Genomic DNA, 18,235 nt, shown 5'->3' with positions numbered 1-18,235 from the left:
AGTTCTGTTACATTCTTATAGGAGAAAAAAAACAAACAATTCTAACAGTTACAAATTCAATCCATGAACTGAAGATTCATAAACATTGAGTGCAGCTTCATTAATAGGAAATTTCAGCGTTTGAGTTCTTAAAGTGATGTATTCATCAAACCAGATGTCTACAGCTTAATGTTTCTAGGAGAGACAAAGATAATTTTTATTTAGACAGGATTTATAATTGTATTAGCTTTCTAACCCTAAAGCTGTTCATGAAATGCACACATTAGATAATTGCTGGAGTCAAAGTAAGACCTAAAAACAAAACTAGCATTTTAGTGGTGAATGGTTGCTGTCTCATTTTTTAGAATGATAATGCAGCTAACCTGGGGAAAACTTTGTAAGTAATACAGAATATGATTATAGATTGTTCTGTTACCTTACAGTATTTTCAGCATGCTGGAAAGTTAAGCTAAATACTTTTGGAATTTTGAGAAACCAATATAAATCTGAAAATAGCAGGAACATTTTTTTTCCTGCTTCTAATCTCTTGCCTCTCTTCACCTCTGTCATGTGAGGAAAGACTGACAGAGCTGGGAATGTTTAGCCTGCAGAGGAGAGAACTCAGAGGATGTCTCATCAATGGATAGGAATGGTCCTGACCAGCGTTATCTAGACTACCTGTTAGAGCAGGGTGATTAAACCAGCTGAACTTCAGAGATGCTTTCCATCCTCAACCATTCCATGATTATCTTAATAATGTAATAACAGATACCTCCTAGCCTGGAGAAAATGTTGAGAGGGCATATGAGTGTAGATTGTAAAATTCTGAGAGTGGTGGATAAAGCTCACTGTAGATCCATTGTTCACCAAATCCTACTAATCCTAACAAGAATTAGAATTCTGGTACTAGCAAGAGGTCAGTGTAAAAAAGTAGTGAATAGTGGGACCTTGCTACCACAGGAGATTATGGAGCAACTATTTAAAAAAAGAAAAAGAATTAGACAAGTTAATGCACAACATGTACATAGATGTGTATGAGAGTTTGAGGACAACATACCAAATATTTTGGAGGCTGGTAGAAAAGGAAGGAATGCTGTAAACGGTGTCCCTAACTAGTATCTCTATTTGTCACCATTGGAGATTGGTTAGACAGATGAGTACTTTGACATAACATGTTTGGTTTTCTTTATTCTGAAGAACTCTTCATCTTGTCAATGAACATAGATCTAATAATGTGCATTTCTGTTTCACTAATCTATCTAATCTATCTATATATAACTAAACAACTCAAGAATAAGCCTTAAAAATTGATTGTGTATATGCGGACACAAATCCAGTGTATTTTTTACATTTGTTTATCTATTTCCTATAATAAAGGAATTTTACTTTTTAAACAGGTTTTGACTGGGAATGGAATGAAACAATATTATTTTTTATTGTTTCTAAAGCTCTGGGAAAAAATACATTCTCAATAATCAAGTATATTTCTAGTAACTGATGTTATTCACTGATTTAATGATTACTTGAGGTTGCCTGTACAACTTTTATAATTTTCTCATTAAGTGATATTAGTTGATAACTGAGTCCATAATTTTGTACAGTGAATATTAGAGAGGGTGAAAGCCTTTTTTCCAATGTTATCCTCCAAGCATGCAGTCCGTAGTTGCATTTTCTGATTTAAATTTGAAGACTGATGAATAACTGATTGCTTAAGGTCAATTAATTTATCAAAAGCTTTTAAAACATGAGTAAAAGGAATTTCTTTTCCCCTTCCTCCTTAGTGTTCAGTGTGGACTGCAGCACAGTGGAATGCCCTCCTGTTCAGCAAGTGGTTTGCCCACTGGATAGCTATGAAACCCAAGTCAGGCTGACGGCTGATGGCTGCTGTACCCTACCCACAAGGTTTGTGCCTGGATGGTTGAGTATTCTTTTTGACATCTATGTTTTAATTCTGAAATTCAAGTAATATAGATGCAAGATCACGATGCATACCTCAGAGGCAACAGAATGTAATACAAGGTAGAACATACATGCAGTTGGTTAAAAGATTATCAGGCTGATAGAAATATTAAATCTGTCTTCTTCAAGCAGAAGATTCTTCTAGTGCAAATGCATCAAATTTTACTCTCTCTTTTTTTTTTTTTATTAAGTGAGTTTCCAGTGTATTCAAATTGTTTTACAAAATAAATCATTTTGAGAAACGTCTTTGGTGTTATGGAATTAAATGATGGCCATGGCATCAGAAAATATTACCTAGCTAAAGAAAATAAGGTATTTTTTCTGTGTAGAATTCTGCTTTAGTATGCAGAAAGATGATGACTGCCTGGAACCATAGGGAAAAAGAAGTTTCAGATAGTCATTTCATTTTATTTCAGTCTGTTAAGTAAGTGTAGTTTACTGCAATTCAAGAAAATAAGACAATTTTGAGTTACTTTTTCTTTTTTCTCCAGAGTTCTGTGCCACTGTTTCAACTTCTCTTTTTGCAACCTACTTTCTCAAACCTGATTGAGCGTTATGCTCAATAAATATCTATTCAAGCAAAAGGTACCTTTACTGAAAATATTTTACTCAATACAGAGAGTATTTATTGTAGATATGAAACAGGCAGGATTTTTTAGCATAAAAGTATTTCACACTGTACTGATCTGCCAGATACCTCGCCACTTGTAAAACTGTGAAGTAGTGATAAATTTGTGAGTTCAGAAAGAAGAAAATAGCAAAGGCCTGGTTTGAAAAGGCTCACAATGATGATCCAGTTTCAACCCCCCTGCTATGTGCAGGGTGGCCAACCACCAGACCAGGCCACCCAAAGCCATATCCAGTATGGCCTTGAATGCCTCCAGGGATGGGGCATCCGCAACTTCCCTGGGCAACTTGTTTCAGTGCTTCATCCCCCTCCGTGTGAAAATCTTCCTCCTAACATCTAACCTAAACCTCTCCTGTCTCAGTTTAAGACCATTCCCCCTTGTCCTATCACTGTCCACTCTCATAAACAGCCGTTCCCCTTCCTGTTTATATGCTCCCTTCAAGTACTGGAAGGCCACAGTGAGGTCTCCCTGGAGCCTTCTCTTTTCCAGGCTAAATAATCCCAGTTCCCTCAATCTTTCCTCATAGGAGAGGTGCTCCAGCCCTCTGATCATCTTTAGTGGTCCTCCTCTGGACCCACTCCAAGGGTTCCATATCTGTCTTGTGCCGCGGGCCCCAGGTTTGAACACAGTACTGCAAACGGGGCCTCACAAGGGATATCTTTACCACTGGATACCCTTTGGATACATATTTAATATAGTAGCTTCTTGGAAACTGTTGTTTACATGAAATATGAGGACAGTGGTAAATTTTTACTTTCAAATTTGTTTCAACTTCCTCAACTAAAAACTCTAGATAGGCCAAATAGATTTTGTTTCCAAAAGAAATCAGATTGTTATATTTCTGCCGTGTGCTGTACTGGTAAAAGTTGTGGGTTTTTTATTGTTGTTGTGTTTTGTCAGATTGTTTAGTTTTGCTTTTGTGTGGAGAATGAAAAATAATTCACTTTCATCTTTTTATGTAATAATTTAAGCATTCCTTCTATTAGTGAACACAGAATACTGAAAAAGTCAAACTTTATTTACTTCGGAAAAATGATCATTTAAAAATATTTTCTGTTTCTAGGGCACGCATGAGAACTGGTCATATATAAAACATCTTAAGCACACAATTCTTTCTTTGAAATAATCTTTTTTTTTTTTTCTTTCTTTGATAATATTTTAAAATATAGCCAGTTGTTTTGCTGTGTGTAAAATGTAACTAATGTCTGAAATGTATTTGCATGTCTGCATGGTAACTAAGTGACCAAAAGAGTATTCCCATCTCATGCATACAAAGACCCCAAGCAGGCTCAGGTTGTGTAAATTATTAGATTATTTGGAATCACACTGAAACTACTTGAAAATCTGTTTGTTATGCATTTTTGGGATCAGAGTTTTAACAGGATCAGGGCTATGTTAGATGTGTTCTGAGCTCCTGGAGTCTTATGATCAGATCAGAATTTCTGAGCATGTTTTTGTGTTAATATTTGTATAAAACTGCAGAAAAACATAACTTGGAATAACTTGTCTGGATCTTCAGGCAGGTTGAAACATTTACAAGAGTCTTGTACTCTTCCATTAATTTTATTTTTGTGACTCAGATTATGTTCCTTTATACAGTTGTAACACAGTGTAGTATATTTTTGGATTGTGTTAATTCCAGTTTTTTAAAATTAATTAAACCAAAGTAATGGCTCACTTTTTAGCAGAGGAAGTAGGAAGGGAAGGATAGCCAAATCTGGCAATGCTAATGCTAACAGAAGAAGTGGAGAGCAGTGAGTGTCATGGTAAGGAACTAGTGGCTGTGTACCATTTATTTACTTTGTTAACAGCTGACAACTTCGCATACAACAGGAGCAGATACATGTATGCTTGTCCTTGGCTCATTTTTAATATGCAATATTGTTGTTTCCCCTTTCCTAAACACCTTGAAGATAAATATTTCCTGCACCCTTCCTCCCTCATTTTTTGGGCATGAGTCAGTCGCAATGAGTCAGTGTCACAGTCCTTTATCTCCTTAGATGAACTCTTAAAACATGCACATGTTGGCTTGAATCTCCTGCTGATTGCATGGCTTACTTTCCTGAGAGGAGACAAGCATTCAGTAGTATGTTCGCTAAATCCCAGTAAGAAGATGGCTTGACCTGCTTATTTTAAAAGTTCACACCAGAAGCCCAAATATTTTCTAGATTAGAAAAGACTCTGAAGTAATTGGTATGTTTGCCCAACAAAATCTCAAGTAGTGTGCCTTGTCTGAGTTTTAGCTTTAAGAATGCCATTTCAAGGTTTTGGTGGGAGAACAAGGGTAAAGAACAAATATAAATGAAACACAAGTGGAGCAAATTGCAGACAAACTTTAAGAAGAGTGGGCTGTTGAATTAATGAAATGGGAATACAAGTCATAAAGATTAATTAGTTCATATTTCAGTTAAAAGTGAAGAATGGCTTTTGACAGATACCAGTACTTTCTTGCAAAATTGGAGTTTGAAAGGCTTCAGCTTGAGGGATGGGTGAATCAACATTTTTTGATTCAGACCAATTCACCATCACTTAGTTACAGATGGTTGCATGGCGTTGCAAATGCAAAACTTTCAATTGGATAGAGTGGTGTGGAGGAGTAGCACTATAGGCTTATTGTTTAGAAGTAAACCTCTGAAAGAGTTTCTCCAATGAATTAGTCATAGATTTTTTATTTTTTTTTTTCCTGTTTGAATAGCCTTTGCCCTGTTGGTTTTACTTTATATGCAGTTGCAATGTCTCAATCCGTGGCTGCTTTGAATGGCAATTCCAGAGGTTGTTCTGCAGTATCATAAAAAATGATGTTTATTTGACAAGCAAAAGTATTAGTTCTCTGGGTAATATGATCAAATGTTGGTTTTACATTGTAGTGACCTACTCAGCTCTGTCAGGGGACAGTTCACATGTGTGTTTTGTTTTTCTCCTGCATTAAGCTATAATTGGAAAATAGCCTCAACCACCCTGCCCAATTAAAAAAACAAACAAAAAAACATCAGCAGCATACCTTACAAGAATATGCAACCTGCAATATTCCTTAGAATGATTCTGAAATGTATGCATTGAAAACAAGAATATACTTTATGTAATAAAATCTAGTGTGATATCTTAAAGTATTTGTCAACAGGTAGTGAAATTGTTTGAAAGAGATCAATGAAATTGATCCCTGCCACTGATATTTAACAAATTGCATTTTTCCCACATAGTACCTGTCAATGATATTAAAGCTTAAAAACAAAAAGCAAATCCATTTTCAATATTATTATATGTACCCTAGTGTGGAATTTCTAAATTATTGCCACGGTAAATGTATTTAGACTTTCTATTTAAGTTTTCAAGCATTTAACTATATGCCTTATTTACTTATTTATTTTTACATTTTCTCAGTAAGAAGTGGCAATAAAATGGTCTGGGTTAATACTCAAACTACATATTGATGAGAAGCTTTAGAGACTGTAATTAGACTAAATATCATAGAAGGGATATCTGCATTTTATGTTGAACATTAATGTCTGAACATTAAGTACTCGATAAATGATGCATCTCAAAGCAAAATTTCAGTATTCCTTGTTGTTTTATTTGGATCGCACTTGAAACTTTTTTTCTGAAGCATTTTGGTCTCATTTATAAGTTTAGATATTAAAACATGCTGATTTAAAATGGAAAGCAATTTTTACTGCAGATATTGGATGACATATTTCAAGCTTACCTTGATAAAGAGATGTAAACTACAGTTTATTCAGATTTTCAAATTCATATTTGCCCCTTCTAGATGTGAATTTGTTAGAGAGAATGGCAACGGGCATGATCATGGGACAGTTTCCAAAGGCGATTCTTAGTATATTTTTAAACTTGTACAGAATTGTGTTCTGGGATATGCAAAAAGTATTTAATACTGAGAAGGGCATGGAGAAACTAAATATATAATTATTACTTTTTCTTTCAAATTAAAAATAGGGGATCTCAAAAGCTTAAAGAGAAGAGTCTGTTTTGTCTGCTTATCTGTAGCCTCTGATGGTTTGGTTTTAGGGATACCTGTTCTTTCCTAGATATATTGAGTAGAATCATAGAATCATTTGATTTGGAAGGGACTTTTATATGTTATCTAGTCCAACTCCTGTGCAGTGAACAGGGACACCTACAGCTACATCAGGGTGCCCTGTCCAGCTAGATCTTGAGAGTCTCTAGGGACAGGGCATTTGTAAACCACTGTCTGTTTGAACATGGGATAGGAATGTAAATAATAAACTTACTTGTCATGATCCTGATGTTTGAGAGTGTAGGCTGTCTCTGTAGACACTGTAGCTGGCATCCCAGAATACTTCGGGATGTGCTCTGCAGGTACAATTCCAGCTCCTCATGGGTGTTTTCAGAATGTACCCAGAGGTGGATTTTATGCTGTGTTGATGAAGAATTGCTTAATGATGCCCTGGAAAAATGTTGTAATGGCTCTTACACCTTCTTTTTCTCAACTTTTTACTTAGTACAGCAAACCAGTGAACTCAAATAGTTAGACAGAATTTTTTGCTAGATGACTCTTCAGTCTGACCTGTTGCAGGTATTCAGTTGTATGTTGTTTTGGAAAAGAACTGAGAGACTTTTAAGTGATATTTGTTGTTTAGTAACTTAAATATTAGAATGATTTTTCACTGTTATTCTGCTAAGCACCATAGAGCCTAGAGGAGAAATCATTGTAGGACAACGATGTGTTTAGGAATGCGTAACACTGAGTTTTTCATTTCTTACGCTCTAAATGAGGAAAAAAATATACGACTAGGAGAGTTTGGAGTTATGTTTCCTAATACGTTCTATAAAGAGCAATTGTACCTTAACGGAGCACTATTTTGGTAAAGCAGTGCGTGCTTGGAATTAATACAAATGTTTTTCCTCAATTGATCCACTTCCAGACTCTCCTAATTTATATTATTATTTCATTATTAAATGGAAAATGAACACAATCTTTTAAAGACTTGACCCGTAACTTAGAAGTAAATAAATAATAAAATATATCGGAAAAGACAAGCCCAAGGTGAGTTTAAAAGTAGCTCTCTAGTTCTCTTAAAAATTACCTATCTTTTGTGTCATTGTTCTGGGATGTTCATTTTAAGATCCTGGTAGCTTAGTTCCAGGGAAATCTATTATACAGAAGAATAAACTTACATGCTATTAAAGTTTCATGAACAGTTTGGAATTGGCTCATAATTCATTTCTAGCAAAGTGAAAGCACGCTTTTCCAGTCTAGAAATGTTTTGTTTGGTTTTTTTTTTCTTCACAATCAATGTTTGCTTTTACAGTAATTGTGTGAAATTGTTCTGGCCATCCCCATCCATTGGAATGCTCACATGAAGAAAAAGAGGTTCTGCATGTAATTTTTTTTTTGTCTGTTAACGTGAAAGTTGGGAGTTATAGGAATACTGAAGCCAGCACAGTGAATTAGTTACAAAACTATTATTTGTAATATTGATCTCTGACTTGCAGTCATTAGGGATTGTTCCATCTGTATACGAATTGCATACTATAATTGCTCATCAAAAGTAGTGCAAAAAGAAGATATTTGTAATGCATTTAATTGTCATTTGTATAACACTAAAACTCAATAACTTTGGTTTCTAAAAATTATTTTCATATTATGAAAGTTAAGGCTAATAAAACCTAAGGAAAGTGTAGCTGGTGTACCTAGTGGCAAAAAAAAAAACAAAAAAAAAAACAAAAAACAAAAAACAAAACAAAAAAAACCCCTGATATACGTTGTGTTTTATTAATGTTCAGATGAGTTCTGAAGAGTTTGTACTTATATCAGTGTACAGTAGCCAGTTGCTATATGTCTGCTGGTTTCATGTGGCCATTCTCTTTTTCCTTCTCATCTGTGTGGAAAACAGATGAGTTAATCCATTCAACCAATGGATGAAACTGAGTCATCATCTTTGGGTTTGAGTAAGGCCTGGAAAGTTGGTAATCTCTTTGATGTGAATGATGATTTTACAGCTTTCCCCTTCCTAGCATCTGTTCTCTACTTCCTAGCAGTAATTATATAGAAAAGATGCATGAAAGCAGTTCCTTTTTGTAGCATCTTTAATTTAATGCTATGTAATCTGTTTTTGAGATGTTTAAAAGTTTCATGCCTGTGAAGACTATTACTTAAGACTTGTGGAAAAATTCACTATTATATACTATATCTGTAATTGATTTGAGCCTATATGTATATCCAGAATTCTGGAAAGGAATTTCTACTTGGGAGCATGCTAGCTTTGATTTTTAGGTATGTCCCTTGAAAGCTTAGAATAGGAAGAACTTTCGTATGAGACATTTAGTTCATGTCTAAGTGATAGAAAATTTTTGAGCATGTGGGAGTGGTCCAGTAATAAGTATCATATCTTCCTTCTGCAGTTCATCTGCAGGTTTGTTAATAATCTCCAAATAAAATACTATCTAGAAATAAAAAATAAAAATAAATATTAAAATTAAAAGTTATCTGGTAAAAAGGACTATTTTCATTACTGATGTCTTTAGTCATATCTTTAAAACTGAAATGCAAACTGTATAAAGCAATGACTGAACTTGTAGGCTAAATTTCTCCATTCCATGTCTGAAGGTTAAAAAAAAGTCTAGCTGAACCTATTGGACAGAGGTGTCCAAACAGCTGTAATTTTGACTGTAGTGTCACTTCTTATGCGGAGTTAAACTTTTCTAAAGCTAGTGTTTGGTTAATTTGTTAAGCTGTAACTTGGCATCTTCCCTACTTAAATCATGTCATGGCTTCAAGTGTAATAATATGGATAAAATCCTTTGCTGATTTCATGAGATTGCCATGTTAGTATTTCCTTTTGCTGCACATCATCTCTTATGCCCTATGCTTAACAGTAAAGAGGGTGTTGTGTTTAATCTCCTTCCCTTGCCACCAATTAATCAAGCTTTGATAATGCTGAGAGTTTTTATTGAATATTGCCTCCTTTACTTATCTTTCAGTTGTGTGTATTATTGACAGATCTGTGGTAATTTTCTCCAGTACATTCAGCTAACATAAATGCTAGTTATGGTAACATAAATGGTACTAAAGTCCTGCAAGGAAGAAAAAAAAAGAGGCTTGTGATAAGATTTCCACAGGAATGTGATGTATGTTTCAGGAATGCTATTCTCCATTATAGCTGTTTCAGACTTGATTTTGTTTTGATCCTTAAAATAAATATCCCTCTCCCAACCTTAGCCCCATTCCAACCTTCCCATTCACTGGTATTATGTCTTTTTTCTGGAGTGCTTGTTCTTATTTTCATAGCCATTATGGCTTATGCTTAGAGATCTCTTTGATCCTACCATCAAAACAGCTTTTCTGAGGCTACTACGCTTTTCCCTCTTTTCATCTGTGTAGTAACAGAAGCAAATGAACCAAGATAATTAGATTTTAAATTAAAAAAAAGAATTGTCATTTACAAATATCTTGTTAATTTTTTTCATTTTTGAAATTCTGGTGATGGGGGAAAAAAAAGTAGGAAAAGGAAAGGAAAAGTGATGTTAGAAATTAAGAAGAAAAAAAATAAAAGGGAAATAACAAGTGACAAAATTATTTCTGCTGGGAAGAACCTTAAAAACTGAAGGGAATTCAAATGAAAAAAACAGGCTATTTGTATTACTGAAGCTGCTCCTATTTCTGTCTGCAAGATGTTAATGAACACAGTTGGATTTTGACAGTAGTCTTGTATATAGTCCTTTATTTACTGAAATTAATTTGCTCGGTTTTTGAAATTTCCAATTTTGTTGGTTTTTTTTTCTTTTTCTTTTTTAACCTGAAGAACTGGAGAAGTTTCCTTTTTACCAGTTGAGTTGATTCTGTTTTCTAATTTTTTCCATCAAAATTTGTCCATTTAACTTGTGAGCTAGGTTCTGGTTACTTCCTGGTCATTCTGTCACCTTTTTGGGTCGTCCTCTGTGATATCTCGTGGATGATTGTTTGATCCTCTTTTTTCTCTTTCTAGGCTCTTAATAGTAGACTGTATTCTCTTACAGGACTGTCCTTAGTTACTAAAAGGACATATTCCTCCTTGTTGACTTCTTCTGTTAGGGTATGTGCTACATGTGAGTGTTTGCTTAGAGCCTTCGCTTTAATAAGGAATTTGAGAGTGAGATACTGAATGTCAGCTTCTTGGTAGCTCAAGTAGTGATGTCGCTTTAATCTTGCAGTTTTTCAATATCACTGCACTGTTTGATTTTACAATAGTGTAGCAATAGTCTGGAGCACATCTCCTTGAATAATAAGCTGAAGGTGCTGGGCATATTCAGTCTGGAGAAAACTGTGGGGAGATCGCATTACAGCTTTCCAGTATTTAAAAGGAGATCATAAACAGGAGGGAAATCAACTTTTTGTACAAGTAGATAGTGAGAGGATAAGGGGGGGAATGATTTAAACTAGGGAAGATTTAGATGTCAGGAGGGAGTGGTGGGAGTGATGAATTACTGGAACAGGCTGTCCAGAGAGGTTGTGGATGCCCCATTCCTGGAGGTGTTTGAAGCCAGGTTGGATGGGGCTCTGGGTAGCATGATCTAGCATCTGGCAACCCTGCTTGTTGCAGGGAGGTTGGAACTTAATGGTCCTAGAGGTCCCTTCCAACCCAAGCCATTCTATGATTCCATTATTCTAGTTTGTGTTGAGAGACAAAGCAGTATGTAAAGTTGTCATCTCTTTTAGAAGCTTTCCCTGTAGAAATTTATGCTGTATGTGTGTGTATTCCTTAGGCAATTTATGACTATAGAAAGAGCACTTCAGAGGCAATGTTGTGCCTTACAAACCAGCAGCCTGAACTTCTGAATTTCATAGAAATTACTTAGAGAGGGATCACGGCCACTGGCAACAGACTTTTAACAGTCTAGCCTACTAAATTTCCTCCAAACCTAATGCTCTGTAACTAGGCTAAGATACGTTCTGCACATGGACAGCTGCATGTGATGAAGCACAAAACTGGAATAAAACTTCTCTTCCATCTGTCTTCTCTAAAACACTCTTCAGTAAGAAAAGAAAAAAAGTCTAGTAGTATAAAGCTGATTTTTCTCTCCTATTAAGAAGTGGTTCACTTATTCAGAATTTCCAGATGTTTTTGTTCTGGCTGTGCTTCAGCTGTGATCAGCTACCAGAATTCCTTGGGTTTCTTATTGAAAGACTTCTGTCTCCAAAACAATGTTTTCCATGCTAATAGCCTGGAAGATGGTTAAAGATTTTCCTAGCACAGCTAGGAAAAGAATGCAGAGTATTTAAAAGTCCATCCGAGACTATTTAATGCTTTGACATTCTCCCATGAATGGAATTTCTTTATCCAAATGGGAAGTCAACTTATAAAAACTTTGGAGGGTGGTGTCTTCTTTGATTAGACTCTTTTTGCTGTTTCTGAATGAATATGGTAAGTTTTCATTATTCTCAGTGGGAGGGATTCATTTCTTTAGAAAGGAATGTTGACTCCTAACAATCTTCTAAACATCTTTTTGGCTCATGTTTTAGAAGATTGTCTAGTGTAAGTTATTTGTTGTTTTGGTTTTTGTTTGTTTTTTGACAGTTTATCATTAAAAGCAGTTGACTGAGAAGGTGGGAGAACTAAAGAAGCTATGAGCTATTAACCTAACCACTTCATATTCTTCTAGAAATCAAGTCATTCATGATAACATGTGAGATAAAGGACAGGAGCCCAGTTCACAGGACTTGAAATGTTAAGATCTGCACCTGTATTTCCATTATGTCTGCTATTTTCTCTGCTGATGTGAATTTTTATTGTTTGATTTGCGTATTTTCCCAGAGGTTATTTGTATGTTGAATATAGGATGGTTGAAATGAAATGTAGTATATTTATTTATGCCTTTAAATTCCCATTGGTTTTGTCAGTACTTCTGAATTTTTTAAGACTTTTTTCCTACTTTGGGAATACATAGGCACTTATTTCAGGGCTTTTTCATTTGCTATTGATTATTTTTTCTTTGTCTCAATTAGTATATTCTTTTTACTGAGGTGGTGAAAGGTGAGATATTAGTACAGATTTCTTTAAGATTACTTACATATCTTTGTGTACTCTTGTCTATTTCCTTTCTTTTGGCGAAAGGGTGTTTTACATGGCCTTATTCTACTGGTATTCTTAGGTATAAGTTCTACTTCTATTTGTAGGATGACAAAAAGGTGGGTTAAGTCTTTTAATTTTCTTTGAAGGGACTTCTCTATCATTTGTACATCCCACTTCTTTTCCTTCATTTCTGCTTTTTACCATCCCAACTTTATCACCTTGTTATCAAGCTGAAGAAGAAAGGGACTGACTAATCTTAAAGGTAAACTGCTATCACAAATCCTTCAGGTTTTTCATTTCCATGCAGTAGAACTGAAACATTTTTCACCATCTACATCCCTGAAGACAAAGGGCATACAGTAAATAAATTAGGTTTTGTTGTTGTTGTTTAAAAACGGTTGAAATCAAACATATAATAAATAAAACTTAAATTTCTGTATCATGATTTTTTTGTTGTTTTAATTTATTGTCCTTTCCTGATATGACAAGTACAGTGCTATCAAAATTCCTGAAATACATTTTAAGCCTTAGGAGGTATGTGCATGGAGTATTATATTACATATAAATGAAAGGACTAGAGGGAATGGCCTCAAGTTGTGCTGGGGGTGATTCAGGTTGAATGTTAAGGAAAATTTCTTCTCCAAAATTAATCACGTGCTTGAATGGGCTGCCCAATGATGGTTGAGTTACCATCCCTGGAGATGTTCAAGAAACATTTAGATGTTGCACTGAGGGACATGGTTTAATGGGGAAGTATTGGTGGTAGGTGCATGGTTGGATTGGATGATGATTCTGTGATTCTGTGATGATCTTGGAGGTCTTTTCCAGCCCTGGTGATGCTATGATTCTGTGATTCTACTTCTGTTTATTTTGACATCTTTAATGACCAGGTAATCATTTATGTGATGAATTTGTGAAATAAATTATGAAATATGGTGTAATAATATTAATTTCTCAAGGAGACTTTTATCCCCTTAGAAACACACAGTGTTATAGTAGAATATTTTAAAACACTTTTAAGGTATTTCAGTAAAAGTCCCAAGAGATTACTTGATCTAGCTTTTATTTCTACTGGGAAATTTCCTTTCATTGATATGTTAGAAAGAAGAGTAATACATTTTTTTCTAATGCCAGTGAAGTTAAAGGAAGAACTGTTAAAAACTTCCTTATTGAGAGGTGGCTTTTTCTCTTTCATTGAACCTTGCTTGTTAAGGTGATCTGCGTGGTAAGAGAGAATCAAACTTCTTGCATTTTAAGATTAAAAAACAAGCAAGTTTTTTGTGTTTTGTTTTGCTTTTTTAAGTACTAATAATGTATCTTGTTAAAGAGTGTTTTAATTTCAGAATTGTCTTGGGACACTTAAATGTATTTGAAATAGTCATACATAGAGTCCTTATTTTCATTTCTTTAGCTTTTTTCTGATGAATTCCTTTTTCCTTTTGAAGCTCGTATGTATTCATAGAATGCTAAATTAGTCTACATTTTTAACTAAAATTTTTGTCACCTGTAATTAAAAAAAAAAGTTCTATACTGTGCTGTTGCTTTGCTATGATATTTGCATATTTCTCTTTGTTTGTTATGTCTCCTACTTCTATTGACTCATTACTGCTTATCCCATTATTACGCCCGATGTTAGGGGCAAGGACTGTTAAATGTAAACTCAATGGACATCTCAAGTCTTTAACTTTTAAACACTTATGGTAAACATAAAATAGTGAATCTGGAAACAAATGTGACTGCTGTTTTATCACATTTTATGTACTCCAGTTCTTGAAGATATTTTCTTAAATAAGGAGATATTTGCATGTAGAAAATGCATTTAAGTGATTCAATCAACTAACCACAATATTTAAATATTTACTCTTCTGCAGATAAAGAAAACACCATGAAAGAAAAACAACCCAAAACCTGAATAGCAAGTCAAACCCAAAAAACAACAAAAAAAGACCCTGAAATTATTTCTGTTTCACTTAGATGTAATGATTCTCCATGAAATCTTCCTCTCTTTAATTATTCCTTATATAAAATTGGCTGTAATACAATTTCCTAATGAGAGGACACAATTTCTTCTGACTAGGTTCAGTTGCAGCTTATTAGCATTTAATCAATTTCAGTTTTTCACAGGATAAAAGGAGAAGCGTATGTTTTCAAATTAATGAATTTAGCTATTTTTAAGCAATCTGAAAAAGTATTCAACTGAAGTTTCGATGTTGTACTGTACGACCTTTTTTGTTTCTGACTGCTGGACTAGCAGATAGTTAAAATGTTATAAGTTATATTCAGATAGTTATACCATCAAAATAAAACACCATCCCAACACAACAACAACAACAAACTACCCTTCCTTCTCTCCCTCTCTCCAACCATTGATAAATGGTTTTGGTCATTGTGTTAATAAAAGGTGATTCTAAAATATGAATATACTATTACTGAAATTTATTCTACACCTTTTCATTTTCCCTTTCCTATTCTTCCCCCTTACATGTGGCTTTATTCATTGATGGGGTTTTCCTTAATTTTCTTTGGTTTCAGATGCGAGTGTCTCTCTGGTTTATGTGGTTTCCCCATGTGCGAGGCAGGCTCCGTTCCTCAAATAGTCTCACGTGGAGATGGAACACCTGGCAAGTGCTGTGATGTCTTTGAGTGTGTCAATGGTACGTGAAGTTTTCTCTTGTACCTGTAGAGGAGGATTTTGTGTCTGTGGGAGAATCTGGGTATATGGTTCTTCATACTCTACTGTCAAGATTTGAGAGACGTTATTTTCTTTGAGTTAAATCAGTAAGAAGTAACTGGAAGTTTAATTGAAGGCATGTAGCAGGAAAACATCATTTGCAAGTTGTGTCAGGTTTCTTGAATTTCTAAAGCATGTTTTTCACTGTAAAGCCAAGGAGTTAGAATTTTTAGTGAAAAGCTCCCCCACTTGTGTTTTCCAGGCATTTTTTTGCCAGTTACAGCTCTAGAGTCCTTTTAAAAATGTTGGTTTGGTTTGTTTTTTTGCTAAGCATTGAATCAGCTTCTTGGAGTGCTGTAATGAAGAGCTGTTTAGACTATTGGGCTCCCTTTAAAAAAAGCACTCTAAATAAACACAATAAGTTTTAGCACAAGTGTAAAACCATTGGAAACTGCAGTTCAATATAGGAATAAACTGATTCTCTTTTTAATTCCAGATGGAAATGTTTAGAAAAAAAAAAAATTTAAAAACTTTAAATTTGTTATGCAAATTTGTAACTTTTGATTTGTTATGCAAATCTTAGGATTGTGCGCTGTTATATATGGTGAGTTGGAAGAGACAGGTATTCAGCTGCTGAAGAAAAAGATTCTTGAAAGGCTGCGTGCTCAGATAATTTCTGAGCATAAGAAAATTATGTGTTGGTTAAATATTTACTTGTTATTTATTTTATTTATGTAAATATTTATTAAGCATTATTTAATAGTGTTTCATTGTGCATGTATCACATGTTTAAAGCTATTCTGGCATTCTTTTCTGCACATGCATATAAATGTACGTATCTAAAATAGACACTCTCCTAGGAGAATGTTTGTGATGTTTACGCATAAGAATATTCTAAATACTCGCATGATGATTTAAAAATAACCTGCACTGCCTTGTAGTTTGGGATTTTGCAAGTGCATTTAAGAATGGACAAGTTCATCATGTATCAGGGACAAATAATGCAAGACACACCTCTCAGACAGTGATGTCCTAGAAGATGAACACTGATAGTAACTTACTGGATAAATGTCTAGTATGGCAAAAAAAATTATCTATATATATATGTGTGTTTTTATCTATATAATTTATGAAAGTATAAATTTAATTTGTATATGTTGAATAAAATCTCTACCCTTAATTTTGTTAGTTTGAAAAGAAAAGGAGGTGGAATGATGTTTAAGAGTCTGAAAGTTGAACACTAATATATGGTTCTGGTTTTCAGAAGTATCTTGAAATATTAGTAAGTATAAAATGAATGCCTTAGATATCAATGACAGATGGGGAAAAATATATTACAATTATAGGCTTAGATCAGTTTTTTCATTTAAAAAACAAAAATGTCATAGGCATAATGAGAGCCAAATCAGTGAGTGCTAGCACACGCTGTTCTCAACGGTGAGGGTGGCTGACTGTTGGCACAAACTGTTAGGAAGATGCTGAATTCCTTATTTCCTTGCTTCCCAAGTATGATTAATTGCCATTTTGAAGAGCATGTTTTTTTTTTTATCAAATGCAAGGTAATGGAATTATAGATGGTAAGTGGGCTAATTATGAACTAGTTCAATTAATTCTCGTGTTTGAAAACCTTTGAAATTGAGCAAGAGTGTGTAGTAAAAAGGAATTGCTCACATTGACATTCATACAGTTTTCCTGTTGTTATAATGGCTATTTAATGATAAAACCAGGGGAGTGGAGGGAATAGAAAGCTGTCAGGATCATCAGTACTGATCCTCTGAATTACTTTGACATAAAGGAATAACTTCACATAGGTTGCAAATTAAAAACAAAAAAAAAACAAACAAAAAAACCAAAAAAAAACAGTCCAGTTAGTGCATGTACTGTGGGGTAACTACGTTGTGTGACCATAATAATGTACACCATTAACGCACACCTGCCTTCTGTACTTTGTATGTGTGGATGGGGTAGATAGGGTGCTGGATAGAGGGGAGGCTGTCTGGAAAGGACCGGGAAGAGTTGGTTGACCCAGAACAGAACTGACTGGTGTTGAGGGGTGGTGTAATGGCAGCAAAATGCAAATAACATAGAGACACTGTTAGCATCATCTTTGCTGTTTGTCAGTGTTTGGGGATCAGGTCAGTCTTCTTTGACAAAAGCTTTTCCTTTAATATTGTGCTGTTTTAGAAGTCATGCTACAGATTAGTAGGTTTTATGTGGTTCTCTTTGTAACAAGTGCATTCCATCTCAAACTACCACTAGGTCATTCCATCAGAAAAACATGCTTATCTGCACTGATGGACACCTCAGTAGTAGTCATTTTTTGCATGTTGTGTAGCTGTTGTGCTTATTCCTGTCGCATTATACGTACAGCAATAAGTCATTACATTCATTGTTGCGTATATGCTTCAGATTTACTTAGGTCGCTCCAAAAGTAATGCCTCCTATTTATTTCCATAGAAACTAAAACAGTCAGAAAGAGCACAATAATACTAGTTGATATAGCAAATTCTCAGCAACAGAACACTTCTTTAACATAGGCACCACCATTAGCTATGCATTTTCATCAGCAGTGAACAAGAGCCTGTACGCTACACTCCTAAAAATCTATACCAGCAGAGGTGACCCACTGTCACCACTGCTGAAACACACCACCACCACTTCACTGTGTGCACATTCACAGTTTGTTCTTCAGCTTTTGGGAAGTGTTGTGAACAACTTTCTTGTTGGTGATGTGCACGAAATGTACTACGGAGAGATGCTCCATATATTTCTTTCTGAAATTTTATTTTACATCAATATGAGCAGAGAACAGAAGATTTTACGTAAAGCTGATATAGTGACTGGAGACATGATTTTGTACTTTTAAAAACACTACTGTGGTTAAAATAATTTACCATTACAACTAATGAATAGGTATTCAAATCTTTCCTTCTAGATGGTACTAGATAGCATGTTTTAATTTTGGAGGA

The 18,235-nt window shown here is 34.7% G+C and overlaps 1 protein-coding gene across 2 annotated transcripts in view; it reads left to right on the top strand.

Moving 5' to 3' along the window:
* The window catches only part of CRIM1 (cysteine rich transmembrane BMP regulator 1), a 158,425-nt gene that overhangs the window by 85,493 nt on the left and 54,697 nt on the right, over positions 1-18,235 (top strand). For both annotated transcript variants that reach the window (XM_015857693.2, XM_015857694.2), the window contains 2 exons: positions 1,761-1,881; positions 15,128-15,249. In XM_015857693.2, coding sequence (XP_015713179.2) covers positions 1,761-1,881; positions 15,128-15,249 — 243 coding nt within the window. The remainder of the gene's footprint in view (positions 1-1,760; positions 1,882-15,127; positions 15,250-18,235) is intronic.

This window comes from Coturnix japonica, chromosome 3, assembly GCF_001577835.2.
Source record: "Coturnix japonica isolate 7356 chromosome 3, Coturnix japonica 2.1, whole genome shotgun sequence".
NCBI lineage: Eukaryota > Metazoa > Chordata > Aves > Galliformes > Phasianidae > Coturnix > Coturnix japonica.
Note: the sequence above shows the minus strand (reverse complement) of the source record. Positions and strands in the feature narration are given on the sequence as shown.